The following is a 19743-nucleotide window of genomic DNA, read 5'->3' as shown; positions in this document are numbered from 1 at the left end:
GGCCTGAATTATGGACCCCTGCTGGGAGCCATGGGACTTCTTTGGGGAACAATGCCTGAGAATAGCACTATCGGCTCTCCTTGGGGCAAGACCACCGCAGGCTCTACCTCGTTTTAAAGCTTTGAGTGGAATGATTCTCTGAGCTGTTATTGCCGAACTGTTGTTTTCCACAACTGCAAAACGAAGAAACACAAGGTCTTCAAAGTGAACCCGGAAGAGAAACTGTTCGTTCCACATGGGGTTAAGAGTGTTTCGGTGGATGGGCTTCGTGCGGAAATGGCAGCTGTCCAGCGGCATGCCCAAGACGTCAACCTCGATGCACGGACTTCCGGTGCTGTTACTGGGGCACACGTTTTGGCCAGAGATGATCTGAATAAGGACAATAAAGGATCAAGGTCACAGAGACGGGAGAGAAGCACAGAAACCACCAGTTCTCTTAGCTTCTGTCCACAGAGAACGCTGCAACGGATACGGTGAGTGATTAGTAAAAATCCTTAAACAAACAGAGATTGTCATCAGGTAATCATGTGGCTAGAAGGCTTGAAAATCCTATTGTGCTTATATCATTCACCTGAACTGAACCTCTTGCTGGACAAAGTTTGAAATATGATAAAAAAAAGAAACACTGACATGAAATGGCATTTCTTAGATGCCAAGAAGAAAGAAGACCTATTTCATGCAAACAGGAGTTTGCCATTTATTTTCTATTTTAAATGCTGCAGAATTATATTTTACAACTACAAAATCTTCTTCAATAGTTTCGAAGCAAGTCATGGAATACTGCTAACAAAAATTAATTCATAGCTGAATAAAAGAAACAGATGAAATGGGTGTACAATGCTCTAAGTATGGGTCTGAGGAGAAGTCTTATTGTAGATGTGAGGGAGAGTACAGTCAGAGGCATCGGGAATGGTTCAGACTGAACATGGCTGGTAGACTGAACTGGACCATGGGATGAGAGGGGGAGGGGAGAGGGGAAAGCCAGAAGCCAAGAGCCAGGAGAGTGGGAACCAACGAGAGGCAGCCAAGAGACAAAAAGGGCCAAAGGACCGAGTAGCCAAAGTAGCTAGGTTGTATAGGAATCAGATAAGCTGGGGATAGGGAAGTCCAGCCTTGGGCTGGAGAGTTTAGGATAGGGGACAGGGTAGACATCTCTGTAGCAGGTACAGACCTTTGCTGAGAGAGGCTGGCAGACAGAGACCACTTTGCTGTTAATAGGCACCTTAGTTACCCTTCTCCCGGGTTTCCGTGAGACCTACAGTAGCCTTCGGTAGAAAGATAAACCAACATTCTACCCTTACTAAAACGGTCTAATACAAAACAGACAACTGCTCTCCCAGCCCAGGGCAAGAGACAAAGTAAGTTAGGTGATGGGAGAATGTGTGAGCAGAGTTATCGCGGGGATTTGGAATGTCATGAGGATTCCTCCTTTGGGAAGTGAGGAATGAGATTTAAAGATGGAGAGAAGAAATAACCTCGGTCTCTCTCTCTCTCCCCTCATTTTTTCTCTGTTAGCTAAGAGGGAACAAATTTTTGAGGAAGTAGAGGTGACTAATGACCTGCATTCGAAGGCAGCAATCTGGAGAGTTTTGCCAACCATTTGTAAGACAAAGCAGGAATCAAATCGAATAACTCCACCTGCTTGTCTCAGAAACAAAGAGTCTGTGACAGCGTGCCAACCTCAGCCACTGCTTTCTGAGAAACAAGAAATTATTGTGGGAACCTGCATGCTCTGAAACACGAGCAGTTCATATTTCTCCCAGAGGCTTACGTGTTACATGGCTCTGGCAACAGGAGTACTCACAGTTAAAGAATAGATAGCTGGGTCCATGTTGTCCAGGTCTCTTTCCAGGGGAGAAAACTTCTGGTACATGGGGCAACTTTTATCCCACAGGACCGGGGGCTTCAAAACGTAACCGCAGCCACCATTTGCCTCAAACATTGCAGCATTTAAATGTAAAGGAAGATCTGCAGAACAAACAAGGCCAAGATTACCCATTACTTCATGAAGAAGAGACAATTAGCCATTCGCTCTGGGCTGGCTAGTTTTTGTCAACTTGACACAGCTGGAGTTATTTGGGAAGAGGAATCTCAGCTGAGAAAATGTCTCCGTCAGATTGCCTGTAGGCAACGCCGTAGGCTATTTCCTTGACGAGTGACAAGGGAGGGCCCAGCCCATTGTGGGTCACGCCACTCCTAGGCAGGTGGTCCTGAGTTGTTTAAGAAAGCTGACTGAGCAAGCCTTGGAAAGCAAGCCAGTGAGCCATGTTCCCATATTGCCTCTGCTTCACTTCTTGCCTTGAGTTCCTGTCCTGACTTCCCTCGGTGTGAAGGAGTGTGAACTGGGAGCTGTAAGCAGAAACATACCCTTTTATTCACCGTGCTTTTGGTCATGGTATTTTAGTAACAGACACCCCGAGACACACTCTGTAGCAACTGATGGTTGCTAACTATGTTCCAGCTTGTGTTAGCAGGCCCAGAGGTACAGGGGTGCAGCAGGTAATAGGAATGATGATGACGATGGTGATGACGATGATACCTCACCACCACCAGAAAAACCCTTTCCTCATAGTCGCTGGAAATGTCCCATGTTCCAACGCCAAGCTAGGTTCTGCCCTTAAAAACTCCTTTTACAAGGAAAATATCATCACATTCATCAGACATCTTGCGTAGAATCCCTTATTTTATGCTGGTTTGGAACAAAAATCATTATTTTGGGAAAGAATCATTCGATTTTCTCATCTATAAATACCAAACCATGCAGATAATTTTACGGCAAATTCTCGCTATTTCAAAAGTAAGATAAAATCTTAATGATACAAGAAAGAAAAACAAGAAAAACGGTATTTTGTTGAAATCGTAATTTCAGGCCATAATTCTTTTTAACCTCTCTTTATAGTCAAATATGAAAAAGTCGTGACATATGATTCACATCATTTCCAGTCTCCTCAATCATAAACTTTAGGAACCCTTACAAAGATTTTGAGTGTTTTGTCGCCAGATTTTATTTGGCGCAGTTTTTGATGAATGACTGCACCGTTTCTGGACTCTTCCACGCTCGCGTGCTCATCTGATGGCTCAGTCTGTATGAACGTGGCCCAAGTGAGCAAAAGGTTTATGAGACACACCTGACAAATGTTCCCGCTGGTAGATTCCTTCCATGTGCCGAATGAACTTTGCTTCATGAGCCGACATCAAGGAAAAGTGTACTAAGTGCGTTTGAACAACAAAGGCTTGGCCCCTACTCTTGTGTCTTGAGTATAAATTTTTTCTACGCATCTGAGGTTGGCCAAGAGCACGTGCAGGAATTCCTGGAGAAGATGTACTAGGCACATCAAGCCCCTTGGGCCTTGGTCTCATCTGTTGAATTGATGCAAAGCGCCCATTTGTCAGGTTCCTTCCAGGGCTGATGTGACTGGACTTCAAGAGGCTGTGCTGTCCCTCCCCTGGCCACTCTGTGACCATGAAACAGACACAGCTAGGGTGGCTGAGGGAGTGAGGCAAACGAGCTCACCTGAGGTGGTTAACTAAGAAATGGATCTTTACCCAGTTTGGAAACACAGCATCCGTAATCTCAAAATCCAAAATCGGATGCAAGTTTATGAGTACCGATCTGACACCACAGTACAAAAATCCCTGTCTGATCTCATCATGATCAGGTGCAGTCAAACAGTCTCTGTCTGCATATATTCAAAAAATCTGAAAGGGGGGACCCCAAACCCACAAAACTTCAAGCTCAAACACTTCTGGCCATAAGCATTTTAGATAAAGGATAACCAATTAGCATTCTTAGCAATAGTAACAGTGGCTCAAACTTAACAACTTTAACTTCAGGGTTTGGAGCCAGACCTTCCTAGCACTGTGTCTAACTTAATCACTTTTATTTTATTTTATTTTACTTTTCAAGACAAGGTTTCTCTGTGTAAAAGCCCTGGATGTCCTAGAACTAGCTCTGTAAACCAGCCTGGCCTGGAACTCACAGAGATCCTCCTGCCTCTGCCTCCTGAGTGCTGGGATCAAATGTGTGCACCACCACTGCCTGGCTCTATTAGCTTTTTAAAACTTTTCTTTTTAAGACTGGGCCCCACTGTGTAGACCATGCTGGCCTCAAACTCACAGAGACTGGTCTGCTTCTGCCTCATGGTGGCAGAATTCAAGAGACAGGGATCTGCCTAAGTCTCATTAAGTGTGCCACTTCCAGCTTGTAAAACCCCTAAGGCACCTTTTTTTTTTTTAATTTAAATTTTTTTTTTTTTTTTTTAGCTAAAATCCCCTTTGGTACTACAATATGTAAAACTGATTTCTGTGAATCTTCTCAGTTTGAAATGAAGAGGAGCTCAACTCAAATCTAGTCTTCTTATTGTCTCCTTGGGGAGGCCTAATGGTCATCTGCATTTTGGCAACCTGTGTTTGTAACCAAATGCAAGAAAGTACATGAATCAGTCCATCCTGATTGGCCCAACTGAATCAATGACTGTGAGGGCAAATCAGACATACCACTACCTGCATGGTCTCCTGATGCTAAAAACACTGTGGTAGGCAGATGCCGCACTATGAAAACTGCATATCTAATCCCATAAAGCATAACAAACGCCTTTTAGAAAGTTCTTCTGACTGGGGTTTCAATGCTTACATTCTTGTGGGATCTGTGTATGGAGTGGTATTCATTCTGTCCCAGAGGAAAGAACTGGGTGGAGTGTTGCCAATGGTAACCACAGCGTCACATATGAGCTTTAGGTTTGCAGGCTCAATGATCACTTTGATTGAGCATGGACCTGCTGATCTCTCCTGACCTTCTTGGAGTTGACAGTGGGCTGGAAGCTTGGGAACGGAGGGTCCTAGTTTCATAGACACCCCTGGAAGACACCAAGCTCCCCTGACATCTACAAAATGGCAAAGTAACTGAGCCCGGTGAGATAAGGAAGCTGCCGGGCACAGGAAGAGTCTTGGAAGACCAGGTGCTTCTTCACCTGGGAATTATTTTGAATAACTGAGAAGTAGTTGTTCTGATATTGATGGCCTATCTGTCTGGATTCTCAAGCCACAGAGAAAGAAGTACCTGGAAGATGTCTTGTTAGTGTTTGAAACTGTAAGCTACCATCTCAATTAAATGCTTTCCTTTATAAGGGTTGCTATGGTCATGGCGTCTCTTCACAGCAAAAGAAACACTAAATAAGATACCTTTCTTTCCTTCTTTCTTTCTCTTTCGCTCTTTTTTTTAATAATTTATTTACTTTTATTTTATGTACACTGTATTTTGCCTGCATGTATGCACGCTGTGTGAGGGACTCAGACGATATGGAACTGGAATTACATACAGGTGTGAGCTGCCATGTGGGTGCTGGGAACCCCCATTTTTTTTCTTTAAGTTGCTTTTTGTCAGGTATTTTTTTCACAGTGGGGATTAACTAAAGTGTCAACGTGAAAAGTAACAGATCTGGGTCAAAAAAAAAAAAAAAAAACAAAAACAAACCCAGACCCATAGGTTCAGATTGCAGTGAGGCTGACCAGGTCAGACTGCTTCAGCTCACAGCAACTCATATTTATTGATCATCTACTGTGTACAAAGTGTTGAATGAGACTTTAGTTCCGATCGCATGAATGAAGGCCTGTCTTACAAAGGGACGCGTAGATGCTGCATGTGGCTAGTGCCGTGTGCAACAGCAGTGCCTGTGAACTGAACCGAGAGGGATCAGAGGACAGCACTCCTCCTTGGCTGCCAGGCTGTGCAGAGAACCTTGCGGATGGCCACACAGCAGTCATCTGCGTCCCTTGAGTGGGGCAGCCCCAACAGGTGCTCCCTGCTTGATCTGGGGAGACTAGAGCCTGCAGAGGGGAGTGGAAGGCACTCAGGTTCAGTTTGTGTTGGGAACTGGTGTATGCTCAAGAGTGGCAGCTTCTTATGTTCCCTTTAGCCAGGGTGCCCTTTGCCATCCTTGGAGCCAGCGTGTCTGCTCCAGTCCTGGCACTTCAGGAGCAGGGCACATCCCAAGCCAGGCATTCGTACATTTCCTTAAGGAAAGCTTTCTGCTAGCTTTTTCAGTGCATGTAAAAACTTAAGTAGCATAATAGCCCAGGAAACCCTGGACCCAGGGCTACAGACAGCGCCAAGGAGGTGAAGCTCAGGCCACTAGTGACAGAGAAGAAAAGAAAAAGAAAACTTTTACGACTCTGAAAGTATTTTGCCATTATTTCCATTTGTGAGTCCAAATCATCCTGCTTTTACAGCTTATCAAATGCCCTTAAGGAGAGTTAACATTTGAGCCGTGCTTTTCCTGTGCTAGGAGCTTGTTGAGTTGCTGCTCCTTCTACACCGTCCTAGCTACGCTCAGCTGGAAACGGTAAATACGGTTGAGGGAGAAATAAAGCATGGCGAATATTGGTAAGCCAGTGTCTGACACCAGAGACAGGCACCTCGCTAACCCAGAGCAAGAGCTGTGGTCTGATCTCAGCTCCAGGCGAGGCCACACTGTGGTTTCTGGGTCAGCACAGGTTCAGATTTGGGTCACGTGAGATGAGCCGTGGGGCTGCTGGCACCTCCGCTGGTCAATGGAAAGGCTAGACTTCGCACGCGTTTCTAGGAAACATCACTCATTTTCTTTCAGCACCACATGCAAACAAAATGTCTTATTCCCCAGACTCGCAGAGATCCTGAACTTAAATCACTGCAAGGCTCTCGGCAACCTTGGAACCAAGCATCTGAACCTACTACGTTTTTCTTTGAGACAAGCTCTCTATGTCGCCATCCTTGGGCGTGGCAGCTTTGCCCCTCAGCTTCGGGAGTGCTGGAATTTGAGAGAGGTACGGAGACACCCTAATCACAGGGCTTCTTTCTGCATTGCTGGAACAAGGGGTTAATTAAGCGATGGTAGGAAATTCCTGCCCTTGTAAAGCTTTAAATTTCAGCTGGTTATAGGTCAATCAGGAGCAGTTTGAGTTTAAAAGGTGCCCTTTAAAAAGAGTCACCGCCCACTTCTCTATCAGATAAACTCTGAAACATCAGGGGCTCAAGCCCTATCAACTTCCTATTTCCCATCCTTTGTCTTCCTCCCCCACAGATGTGTGCCCCAGTCTGGACTCACTCTCGAGAAAACAGATGTTTATGGGATTGTGTTTGCTGAACATGAGAAGATGAAGAGAGAGGTGAGGACGCAGGCCCCTTACCATCCGTCTGGTAGTTGAGGGCTACAAGCTGTATGCCGTGGAGCCAAAACATGATGGGGTTGGGATTGGATGAGTCGATTCGGGTCGCCGCGGGGTAGGTCCTCAGCAGCTGGCAAGCTGTGTGCTGGATCAGTTTCTGAGAATACCTGCGACACAGACGTTTGGCGGCATTTTCATTCAGTGATGAGATATGATAGCATTTGGGAGTTCTAATGATAGCGCTGAGGGACGTGCTTGGGCTGAGTGGAGAAGATTCCTCCCAGGTTTGTCGAATTCCTTCAAAGGAACCTAGACCCCCGAAAAGATCAGCCTCTGATTAATGTCAAAACCTCAAACATTTTAGAAAGAGGAATCTCAACAGCACACCAAATACACAGATGCAACAAAGAGACAGAGCAGATTACACCTTGAATTTTACTTGTGAGTTAGTTTGCTGCCTTGAAACATGGTGGTTATTGAGTTTTAAAATGAGGGTAACCAGATGGGGTGTGACTCAGTGGTAGGGCACACACCTAGCATGTACAAGGATCTGGATTTAATTGCCAGCACCAACAAGTAAGTAAGAAAGTATTAAATAAATAAACAAATGAAACAAGTAATAACATAAAGACAGCAACGCCAACTTAAATTGGACTTCTAGAAGTCCTTTTGCCTCAGTATATCACTTCTCTGTGGGTAATCTTTACAAACACAAAGTCTGTGTGTAACTGTATAAAACCCACAAGAAAACAAAGCCCCTAAGCAAAACAAATATTCTATCAGTGACATAGATAAGTAGTCTTAAAAAAGAAGTAGCACCCAGGCACAGAAGAAGATAAGGCAGGAAAATGTGCAGACAGGTGTGCAACATCTGAGAGCAAGCAAGAAGTTACACAACTCTGTTGGATTGCATCCTGTTCGGATTTTCTTTAAAAGAATTTTATTTTTTCAAATAAATTATAATGAACGTCCCAGTGTTCAACTCTGAGAAACAGCATTAGGACACTGATAATGGACAGGAACTTTAATCATCTTATGTATCAGCAGGGCTTTTAACTAGGGGGGATTTATTACTTTTACAATAAAAGGTAATTAGAAACAAAATGATGTATCTTGTGGATAAATGGCACAGTTACAGGAACCGTTTGAACGGTGGAAGCGCTTCCAGTTTTATTTTTGAAGCAAACAATGTGAGACGGTCTTCAGTTTTAAAAAAATGCTATTTTTAGTGAGTTAAAAGGATAAATTAACAACCAGAAGATATTTATGCTGTACTTGGATAGTGTAAACATCTATGAAAATAAGAGTGAATTTCAAAATTCAAGGGAAGTTAGACAGCAAAGTATCTGAGTCACCCAGCATGCAAGACTAAGCGAAGACACCGAGAGAAGGTGAGTTTACTTTTTCCACATGTTCTGGTAAATGATGCTGTCTCCCCTGGGCTCATTCTGCCAGGATTGTTGCCAAAAATGGACTTCCTGCTTTTCCTTTCTTTCCCTCTGCTAGAGCCAGATGAATTTAGAGTTGACAGGCCTGTTCTCATAAAAAGAAAAAAAAATAAGCCAAAAGCCACAGGCAAGAGAGCCCCACATTTTCCATCCTCATTAATGTTTATATTGAAGTCCTACTAGTTCCCCTGTTCCACAGCACAGAAGAGCCATTACACTTCAACATGGCTGATAACAGTATTGTAGGCAATTAGAGCAAAGTTTATTTAATCTCTAGACAGATGCAACCAACATTGTGTGGTTATTAAAGAATAATAACTAAATTACAGCGCACATACAAACACACACACACACACACACACACACACACACACACACGCGCCTAATAAACTGCGTGCCTGAAAGAGTTTTAAAATTACACATACAGAAAATGCTACAGTTAAAATTTAATTCCTAGAAGCTAACAACTTAACTTGGGGAGATGAAAGAATGAGTATGAGCCAGGGTGTAATACTGTCGACATTATGAGCCTTCTGTATCCTTTGTTGAGGCCTTGTGGGCTTTCCCCCATTCATATTAGCATGCTTATTGCTGCTGTCTTTGATCAGTTCATGTTGAGGCAGTCATGCTGATGAGACTTTATGGGTGTAGCTTCTGACATTCCTAGGAAACACAGTCTCATAGCAAACTCTCAGGTCCTCTGGCTTAGAATCTTTCTGCCCCTCTTCTGTAGCTTTTTAAAAATTAATTTATTATTTTATGTGCATTGGTGTTTTGCCATGGGTGTTGGGTCCCCTGGAACTGGAATTATTCAGCTGTGAGCTGCCATGTGGGTGCTGGGAATTGAATTTAGGTCCTTTGGAAGAGCAGTCAGTGCTCTTAACCACTGAACCATCTCTCTAGCTCCAGCCCCAGCTCCTCTTCCACAATGATTCCTAAGCCTTAGGTGCCGGAATTGTTTTATAGCTATATCCTTTGGGACTAGGCTCCACAATTCTGCCTTCTGATTGGTTGTGGTTTTCTGTAATGGCCAATTAAGGAATGCTGAAAGAGGGAAAAATATTCATTCCCAGGGAAGAGCACACCAACTGGTTGTCTGATACTAAATGGTCATCCCCCAAACATATAGAAAAGTAACATTATAAGACTGAGCAGGTTGTACTACATTTAGGAATATACATGCATGCATGCATACACATACATATGCACACACACACACACACACACACACACACACACACACACACACCCCAACAATTAATGAAAAAAACAGGCCATGAGTTTGGAAGAGAGATAGGAGGGCAAAGCAGGATGGTTTGGAGGGAGAAAAGCAAAGGAGAAAATGATGTAATTATAGTCTCAAAAAATGAAAGAAATAATTTAAAAAATCCTTCTGGCATAATCTTTGACCAAATCTTCTGTTTTTCCTTATCTTAAAAAAAATGGGTGTGATTATAGGAATTTACTCACAGGGTAAGTCTGGGGGTTCAATGGGAAAGATAATATGATGATGATGTTTTATATCTTTTCTTTCTCATTCCTGGTCCAATCACTCCCTGGATCGTTTATGTCAGGCATGGTGCCCGGTGCACAGCAGGAACTCAGTACATATTTGCTAAAGGAGAAAATGAGTGCACACCACAGACCCAGCTCTAGCATAAGAAGAATGACTTAAAGGCTCCAAGGAAGCCAGCTGACACAGAATCACCCCTATTGCCCATGGCTACACGGTTGGAGAGTGACTCCTTATGCTGCACAGTTTGGAGGGCTTCTTCAGAAAATGGTGACCCTTCAAAGAACACCAGCAGACGATCAGATCCAATGCTGTTGGGGTGGCCAAGAACCAGGGACCAGATAGCCCAGAACAAAGGGTAAACAAAGGTCTATCAGCTAAAAAAAAAAAGAAGCAATGAAACAATCCCTAATGATATTCTGCAATATCATAGGTCCGTGCCTTATTCAGCCATCGTCAGAGGAGCCTGAGGGGATGGAGGACACAGGAAGAACAAGGCCCTTTAAATCAGCTGAGCAAAGGTCATAGGAACTAACAGACGGAAGCGGCAAGCAGAGGGCTTGTCAGGTCTGCAACAGGCCCTCTGCCTATACGCTCTGGCTTTCAGTTTAGTGTTTTTAAGGGACTCTTGAGTGTGTGAACAGAGTGTGTGAACAAGTGGGACTCTGATTCTTATACCTTCTTGGGCTCTTTTCCTTCTGTTGGTTTTATGAGCCAACTTTGATGTGATAGCTCTTGCTTTATCTTATTGTATTTTATTGTCGTTCTGTTGCTATCTCCTAGAAGCCTGTTCTTTTCTAATGAGAGACAGAAAGGGAGTGGGTCTGGAATTTGGGGGATGGGAATCTGGGAGGAATGGAGGGAGGAAAACTGTAACCAGGATATACTGATGAGAAAATAATCTATGTTCAATAAAACCAGGGGGAGGGGAGGAGTACAGACAATGAATTCAAAAAACTAAGGCACAGAGAGGATATTGGTGTTGGCCAAAACCACAGATAAGAGCCATGATAAACCTTGCTAATAATAATTTTCTCTGGACATACACACACACACACACACACACACACACACACACACACACACACACAAACACACAACTTGGTAAGTACTGGGGATATTTGCCATCAGAAATAATTAGAGACTAGGGAGGGACGCAAACACATGCCAGTAACTACATGCAGAGGCCTGCAAAAGAAGGCACCAAGATGGGCTGAAGACTCTCAGATTCTTCATGGAGACTCTTGGTCCTGGAATTTGGGAATTCGTAAAGGGGATTAGAGAGGATTGGCCGAACTGAGAGCATTCTTATTTATTCTTTATGATACTGGTTGGTTCAGGGCCTTGCGAATGCTGGCAAGCAGTCAACCACTGAGCTGCATCCTCAGTTTGAGTATATTCTGTCTAAGCAAAAGGCCAGGGAATGATAAAACCACAGAGTATGTCTGATGAGAGTTGGGTATACAGGAGGGCTTGCTGGGAACTATCCAAAAATTGGGAAGGTGAGTAACGTGAGAAAATACCATGCCTCCCTCTGCCCTTTTCCTATTAGAAGGAGGAGGAAAAGGCATGTAGATGTAAGGATTAAATGTAACTGAGAAACAAATCCTATGCAGATATAAAACATGAAGCCTCAATTATTTCCTTGATCCCAAGAAAGACCACATCTCTGGGAATTGAGACACCCAAGCTCTGCTTCTTGCTGGGCCAATGAATAAGTTCACAACTGCGCAAAAGTTATTTTACCCTATTTTTTGCTGTTGTTTTGTTTTTTGAGACAGGGTTTCTCTGTGCAACAGTTGTGGCTGTTTTGGAACCTGCTTTGTAGACCAGGCCAGCCTGGAACTCACAGACATCCATTTGTGTCTGTCTCCTGCGTGCTGGGATTAAAGGTGTGCACCACCACTGCCTTGCTAGGTCATTTTACTCTTAGCGGGGCTTGGGTCACCCTGCACTCAGTAGGTTTTGTGGGGTGTGTGTGTGTGTCTGTCTGAATTTTTAGTACAGGGGATTGAATCTTGAGTCTTTACAAACACCAGGAAAGTTTACTGAACTAATAATCCCACTTTAAAAAAAAGTTTGAGAAAGGGTCATTTTAAGTTGCCTTGGATGGTCTTGAAATCATTCTGTAGATAAGCTTCCAATTCATAATCCTGCCTCAGCCTCGGAAGCAGCTGGACTACAGTCTGTGCTCCTGGGACCAGACTAGAAAATGCTGAAAAGTGAGATTCACTGAAATTGATAAGGTAACATTAACTCATCAAACACAAAACCAGCAAGGTAACAAAAACATTTTATAATTTTCTCCTGTACATTGGAAAAATTTATAATAACAGTTACTTTTTTAGAAGTTATTGTATCAGTGACTCAAAGGACATAGTTTTAGTTAGTCTGAGAAAGGAGGTTAAAATTATAGACAAGGGAGAGAAACTTCAGTTGCTAACAAACAACACATACAGTCTGTGTGCTGTGTCAGGTCAGAGGAATGGCTCACTGGCGAGGAGCACCTGCTGCTCTTGCAGAGGACCAGAGTTCAGTACCCAGTGCCCATATAAGGTGGTCCACAAAAGCTTGTGATGCCAGCTCTGAGGATCTGAGACCCTCTTCTCATCTCTTGGGGCATGTGTGAAGCATTAACATTCAAGTGCACACACCACACACACACGCGCGCACGCGCACACACACACACACACACACGCGCACGCGTACACACGCCCAAAATAATAGCTTGTGATGCCAGCTCTGAGGATCTGAGACCCTCTTCTCATCTCTTGGGGCATGTGTGAAGCATTAACATTCAAGTGCACACACACCACACACACACGCGCGCACGCGCACACACACACACACACACACACACACACACGCCCAAAATAATAGCTTGTGATGTCAGCTCTGAGGATCTGAGACCCTCTTCTCATCTCTTGGGGCATGTGTGAAGCATTAACATTCAAGTGCACACACACCACACACACGCGCGCGCGCACACACACACACACACAAGCCCAAAATAATAAAAATAAAATCTTAAGAAGATAATATGTGCTTTGTAAATGTTTTAAAAACAATATACCAGGAACAATAGCCTGGCGTGGTGGTGCACACCTTTAATCCCAGCACTTGGGAGGCAGAGGCAGGTGGATCTCTGTGAGTTCAAGGCCAGCCTGGTCTACCTAGAGAATAGTCAAAGCTATATAATAAACACACGGACAGACAGACAGACAGACAGACAGACAGACAAAAAAACAACTACAAGCTCATCCTGCACTTCAAGTCAGGAGTTGGCCAAATGACCCCCTAACACTATCACAGTTCTCTACCTGGTATAACTTTATCTTTCCCACTGAATTGAAATATCTATGGGAATTTGTGCTCCTGGTTTCCTCAATACTTGAGAAAAGACAAAGCCAGTTGAATTGTTTCTGTATTTCTAGTGTTACCTGTGTTTATAAAGAATGAAACATGAAGCAATAGTGATTTTTTTTTTGAGACAGGGGCTCACTCTATACAGTTCAGGGTGGCCTGGATTTACTACATTAGACCACACTGACTTCAAACTGTGGCAATTCCCTTGGCTCTGCCACCTGAGTGCTGGGATTACAGGCTTGTGTTGGATTCTTGAACAATATGGCTCTCATACATGATCTGATCCTGACTGGTTAACTTTCTTCCTCTGTATTGAAATCATCTTTACTGGAATTAAGTATGACCATAGCATACTTAATCATATGATATAAACCATGCCCTGTGGAACTAAAACGTTTAAAAAAAATTAGGTGCATGTACGTGTGCCTACTTGTGGGTATGTGCAACATGTGAATGTCTGGAACTCAAAGAGGCCAGAAGAAGGCATTGGATCTCCTGACCTGGAATAAGAGGTGGTTGTGAGCCATCTAATGTGAGTTGTGGGACCCAAACCTGTAAGACCAGCAAGTGCTCTTATCGCTGAGCCATCTCTCCAACCACATAAAGCTAAATTTAAATGTTACCTTCTTGTATGTTTTGAAATATTTGCTGTGGGAAACAGTAACACCTCTGCTGGGGATTCTGAAGAAATCTCAGACTGAACCTGAGTCTGGAAGTCTCTGGTGCTAGTTTGCTATTGCTGCCCCCCCCAAACACAGTGACTGGCAAGAGAATGACAGAGGGACGGTGTATGCCCTGAACGGAACTGGACTGGAGACCTGAGTATCTGAGCACTACATTTTTTTTTTTAAGTACATCAGCTGCAAAATTTCTTTCTTTGCTAAAGTGTGAAGTTTTCAAAGAAGACTCTTTGCAAGTATGCTCTGAAATCTTGGCAAAATTACTTGTTTCTGAGAATTTGTTTTATTCAGAAATGGGTGAGAGGAAGCTGGGATGCTGGCTCGCCAGTGAAGAACACTTCTTATTCTTGTACAAGACCTGAGTTCAGTTCCCAACATCTGTATGGTGGCTCACAGATGTCCATAGCTCCAGTTCCAAAGGGTCCAATGCCCTTTTCTGGTGTCTGAAGGTACCAGGCACACACAAGATGCATACATACCCACACAGACAAAACACCCCTTGAGTATAAGATAAACAAATAATTTGAAAAATACAAGTGGAAATCCACTAACCTTGGGGAATTATTATGAAAAGTCGGAGATCATCTATGGGAATTATCTATTTCAGTCACACAGTTCAGTATTCATAATGCCCCATTAGACAAGCAGTGCACTTTTAACCTTTAGTACTTTAAATGTTAGAGATGACATCGACTACTCTTACCGGGAAATTTTACTGCCTGGCAGTAGATGATGAGGTCAGAGAGCTCCGGTGCAATCTGCCTGCTTTCCTTTTTGTTCTGAGGGAGGTAAAACTCCTCTCCCAGTTCCATGTCATACACCTTTCAAGGGAAAATGACACCATTTAACCAGAAGGTGGAGTTCCCTTCTTCCGGATCCCCAAAGCACTTTCTCTATAGTCTGCCATGTTGCTAACCTGCTTTCTGGTACTCAGTATTTCTTCACATTCATACACCAGCACCTTTCTGAGAGAAAGGAGTGTGTCTACTTCATCTTCCATGTCTTCAGGAAGAAGCCATTATCTTATATATACATAGTCTATGCACATTTCTTCAATTAATGAAAGATTGATGATTTACAGGTCTTGGCTCAGTTTTCTGACACCGCGGCTGTCTGAAAGGATTTTTTTTCAGTGTCTATAGGCGACGAGGCACCTGAGGATGAGGCCTGGGTGCCTCATGTTATCTTGCTAACTCTTCATAATCTGCTTCCTTTTATTTTCTTGGTGTAAATGACTTAAAAACCTTCCACAATTTCTTGAATAACCAAGTTGTCCTCTTAGCCTGAATGCCCTGCTGGGCAAAACTTCATTCTTAAACAGCGTCTTTCATGACAGCCTGCCCTTGATCTGACTGACAAGACAGTGAGATCACTCTGCTTTTTACTTCTCTCCAAACATGATTTCCAGGTCTGTCTCTACCACTAAGTCATCCATCCCCTGACCACTCTAGCGCCTGCCACACATATACCTCCAGTAGGCACTGACCGAGGGAGACAGTGACAAGTGGCAGGCAGGTGTCCCACAACATCACGACACAGTGTTTGGCATGTGAGGAGTGGAGTCCCAGAAGAAAGGGACAGACTACCACGGTTCAAGAACCCCATGAAGAAGAGCCGTCTCCTACCTTTCCCTTACTGCAAGAAGAGTTATCCGCTTTCTTTATCCTCTTGGGGATTTCTTCATTGTACTCAAACTGAAGCTTGTCAGCACACGCTTTGTTTTCAGGTTTGTCTTCCAGAATATTGTCTAGAAGTGAGTTATTAGGCCTCAGTGAGAAAGAACCGAATGTGTCCTTCAGGGCTCTGTGAGAGGGTGTCCAGCCACCTGCATGTACTTCCAAGACTGAGGTGCTGGCTATGTGCTACTAAAACGATAGCTTGAAGCACAATCTTGAAACTTGGGTTATATATTTAGCTTCCGTTTTATAGGCTCATTCACCGGTAGTTTTGGTACCATTCAGACATCATCTGAGTGAAAAGGCTCATCTTGCACAACTGGTTGTATCCTGTGCCAAGAACCTGAGGGCATTTGTAGATCTCAGGAGGAGCTAGAGGCTGAATCATTTCTAGGTGGCACATTCATGATCCAGCCTTCCTCTGAAATGAAGCTATTTGCTTCTTGAAATGTCAAAGCCAATATTCATGGGAGAAGACTTATGTTATGCATGATACAAAGCTTCCACGAATTAAATTAATTGGAAAGTAAAGTTTTCATGATTGTTGTTTTTAAGTTATAATCTTAAGAATGCAAATATTTTTCAAATTTATTTATTTTTAGTGCATTAGTGTTTTGCCTGCATGTACACCTGTATGAGGATGTCGGATTCCATAGAATTAAGCTACAGACAGCTCTGCGCTACCATGTGGGTGGAATTGAACCTGGGTCCTTTGGAAGATCAGCCAATGTTCTTAACCACTGAGCCATCTCTCCAGCCCCAAGAATGCAAATATGTCTAAGCATAGTAGATAAGCTTAGATTTTTGCCATATTTCACATCTCTATTTAGAACAAGTGTAAAAGTCTGAAAAGTATATTATGATTGTACTCTTTTAAAGTGAAAAATAGGAGAGCTAGTATCTCATTCTAGATTTACCCTCTTTTTGGACCACAAATGCTTAGAGAGAGCAAAATATCCTTATAGCAAATCAGGGCCATGCAGCTTACCAAGAGAACAACAATTTCACTGCATTGCTATGCACAGAAGTGCCACAGCTTCATGCTAACCAGACTCAAGACAGTAGGGACATAACACAGACATCCATGCAGTTAAAATACCAGGTTCAAACGGTGTTTACCTTCCTGACTGTTAGGAACAGGGGAAGCAGTAAGGAGATCTGCTACAGAGAAACAGAATCAGAAAGAGAACACAGGTAAGGAGAATTAAGACAGAGCCAGATAAATCGAATGAAGGTGTGGAGCAAAGCATCGGTTACAGCAGCTTAGATCACAAGACGAGTGAAATGGAAGAGACCTAATATTTTGACTGTCGCAGATACAAGGACTAACAATAAAAGAAATGCAGCCAGTCCTGGTCCTTGGGTAGTGAATGCAAAAGGACAAGGACTTCAAGGTCATCTTCGACTGCATAGAACATTCAAGGACACATTGGGCTGTATGAGACAATGTCTCAAAAAAAATAAAAGAGCAAACACTGTTAATGCTAATCATACTATAAGCTGCCCACTTGTGTTACTAGTTAGTGAGGACTATAACATTCCGGATTCGTCTTTAATTAAACTCAGAGAGATGACAGAGGCACTGCAACCACCATCAAAAGCAAGTTTGCTAAGGAATTTAACGGTTGCCTACGTAAGCTGTCATGGGACAAACTTCACAAGGCCTATTTGGAAACCAGCTAGCCAGAGGGATCTTTGAATAGCGACGACAGTAGACTTCAGCTGTCATAGGTCCCAGATGTTTGTGTTGGAAGTGTTTGTGTGTGTGTGTGTGTCGGGGGGGGGGTGTTGGAGAGGAGGACATCACCAAACACTGGATAGAACTTTTTCATGACATATTAGAGAGACTTATGGCTCACAGTGATGAGAAATAAGTGTCCAAAGTCTCACACACCATGGGAGTAGAGCCTGGCAGGCTTCCGCTTTCAACAAGTCCTCTACCCCAGCTTAATGCATACAACTAATTCAAAAATTCAGTGGGGAGCAGAGTTAAATTTTACTCCTCTGCACAAAACTAAACCGGAAAGATCTTTCTCTCCTCAATTCATTTTGCTATTTGCAAACAAGCAAACAAATAAATACTGAGAGTGATAATTTAAAATGCCTGCATTTCTGTTCTCAAAAGTACAAAAAAGCCCAAGAGTGATTAGTGATTGAGAAGAATTTATATTCTGGAGGGCCAACTTATTACAGGAACAAATAACACCTGAATTGGTTGATTTCCTTTCCTTTCCTTTCTCTCTCTCTCTCTCTCTCTCTCTCTCTCTCTCTCTCTCTCTCTCTCTCCCCCTCTCCCTCTCTTTCCCTTCCTTCCTTCCTTCCTTCCTTCCTTCCTTCCTTCCTTCCTTCCTTCCTTCCTTCCTCCCCCTTCCTCCCCTCCCCTCCCTTCCTTCTTTCCTCCCTCCCTCTCTTTTTTCTTTCCTCCCTCCCTCTGTCCCTCTCTTCCTCTCTTCCTCCCTCCCTCCCTCCCTCCCTCCCTCCCTCCCTCCCTCCCTCCCTTCCTTTCTTTTCTCAGTCTGTGTTTCTCTGTATAGCACTGGCTGTCCTGGAACTCACATTGTAGACCAGGGAAGCCTCAAACTCAGAGATCTGCCTGCCTCTGCCTCCCAAGTACAGGGATTAAAGGCAGCAGATTGGCTAATTTCTTAAGTATAATTTTTCATTTAATCTCTGAATCATTTTGTTTTGCTGTGGGGCATGCATGGGTCAGTATAAAACGTTTTGCACTCTCATGACCTTTTAGGACTAGGACGTTAATAGATTGTCTTGACTCCATTCAAATTTTATCTTTTTTATTACCTCATGGCATTTCACACCAAATAAGTACGCCTTTAACTGATGGCATGAACCAATCAGCTATTGTGAAGGCTAAATTTAAATGGATATTGCTCAGTATCGTATTTAGACCGTCACCAGTAATGAAAGCACCAGTAATGAAAGCCCTGAACTGAACATAATTGGAAATAAATATGAGATGAGAAGCTGACATGTGGGGGTGGCTTAGTGGTCTTTACATCAGTGGCTACTAGTGTGGGGATACTACACATTTAGCAAATAGTCTACTTTAAGCAGCAAGTCTGTGCCAGGGATTACAGGGCCTTTGTTACATGAGACAAATGCTCACCACTGAGCCAAACCCTCGGTCCAATATATAAAGCGATGTAGGAGATGAAGTCAGGAGGATCAAAGTTCCAGCCCAGCTAGGACTAAACAAAAGAGATGCTGTCTCATTAAAAAAAAAAAAACGTTTGGCATTTTCTCATATGAATACACTTGCCTTTCAGGGGTCAGCAAAGTGAAAGCCCACTATCAGGATGTTGCAGGAGAAAAACTTTGTCATCTCCTGCTAATAATACTAGTTACATGCAACTCTGACTTAAGAAGAATGCTTCACTAATAACCTTTAGTTAACATGATTTATTTGACTTTTAAAAATTGTGTCGTTAGCCATCGCTCACGCTTTTCTCTTTGGTGGGGCCGGAAGGAAATGTCTGGTTGGTTTAGTAATCTGAGAACAGAGAGACAGGAGAATGAAACTCCTCTGTTTGGTGCCAGACTGTCAGAGAGACAGTATGAAAATGAGGAAGAGAACACAGAGCAGCGAAGCTGTCCCCTGCGGAAGTCGCAGGAAAGAGAGGGGATTTAGGCACAGTCTGAAACGCCTGCCAAGAACTTCTACCACTTCATAAATGCAAAGGCTGAAAATGTGTGCACGTGCGCATGTGTGCACGTGTGTGCATGTGTGTATGTGTGTGTGTGTATGCGCATGCATGCATGTGTGTGTGCATGTGCGTGTGTGTGTGTGTGCACGTTTGCTATAATTGCATCTCTTCCTCTACACGCCCATTTTAGGAATGACACCACCACACCCCCTCTTCCCAATGCTTCCTGTGCTGTCCCTGTCTTCCTGGAGTGTG

General features: G+C 43.4%; 1 protein-coding gene across 9 annotated transcripts in view; it reads right to left on the bottom strand.

Annotated features, from left to right (window-relative positions):
- Nucleotides 1-19743, bottom strand: part of Plce1 (phospholipase C epsilon 1) — a 293979-nt gene that overhangs the window by 13975 nt on the left and 260261 nt on the right. For 5 of the 9 annotated variants that reach the window (XM_075973955.1, XM_075973953.1, XM_075973956.1 and 2 more), the window contains exons 21-27: nt 16946-16987; nt 15776-15897; nt 14854-14971; nt 8545-8676; nt 7165-7452; nt 1805-1968; nt 108-369 (exon numbers count right to left, since the gene is read on the bottom strand). In XM_075973955.1, coding sequence (XP_075830070.1) covers nt 108-369; nt 1805-1968; nt 7165-7452; nt 8545-8676; nt 14854-14971; nt 15776-15897; nt 16946-16987 — 1128 coding nt within the window. The remainder of the gene's footprint in view (nt 1-107; nt 370-1804; nt 1969-7164; nt 7453-8544; nt 8677-14853; nt 14972-15775; nt 15898-16945; nt 16988-19743) is intronic. The other 4 variants (XM_075973959.1, XM_075973960.1, XM_075973957.1 and 1 more) reach the window with 3 other exon arrangements.

This window comes from Microtus pennsylvanicus, chromosome 5 (genome assembly GCF_037038515.1).
Source record: "Microtus pennsylvanicus isolate mMicPen1 chromosome 5, mMicPen1.hap1, whole genome shotgun sequence".
NCBI lineage: Eukaryota > Metazoa > Chordata > Mammalia > Rodentia > Cricetidae > Microtus > Microtus pennsylvanicus.
This window is presented reverse-complemented; position numbering and strand designations above follow the sequence as displayed.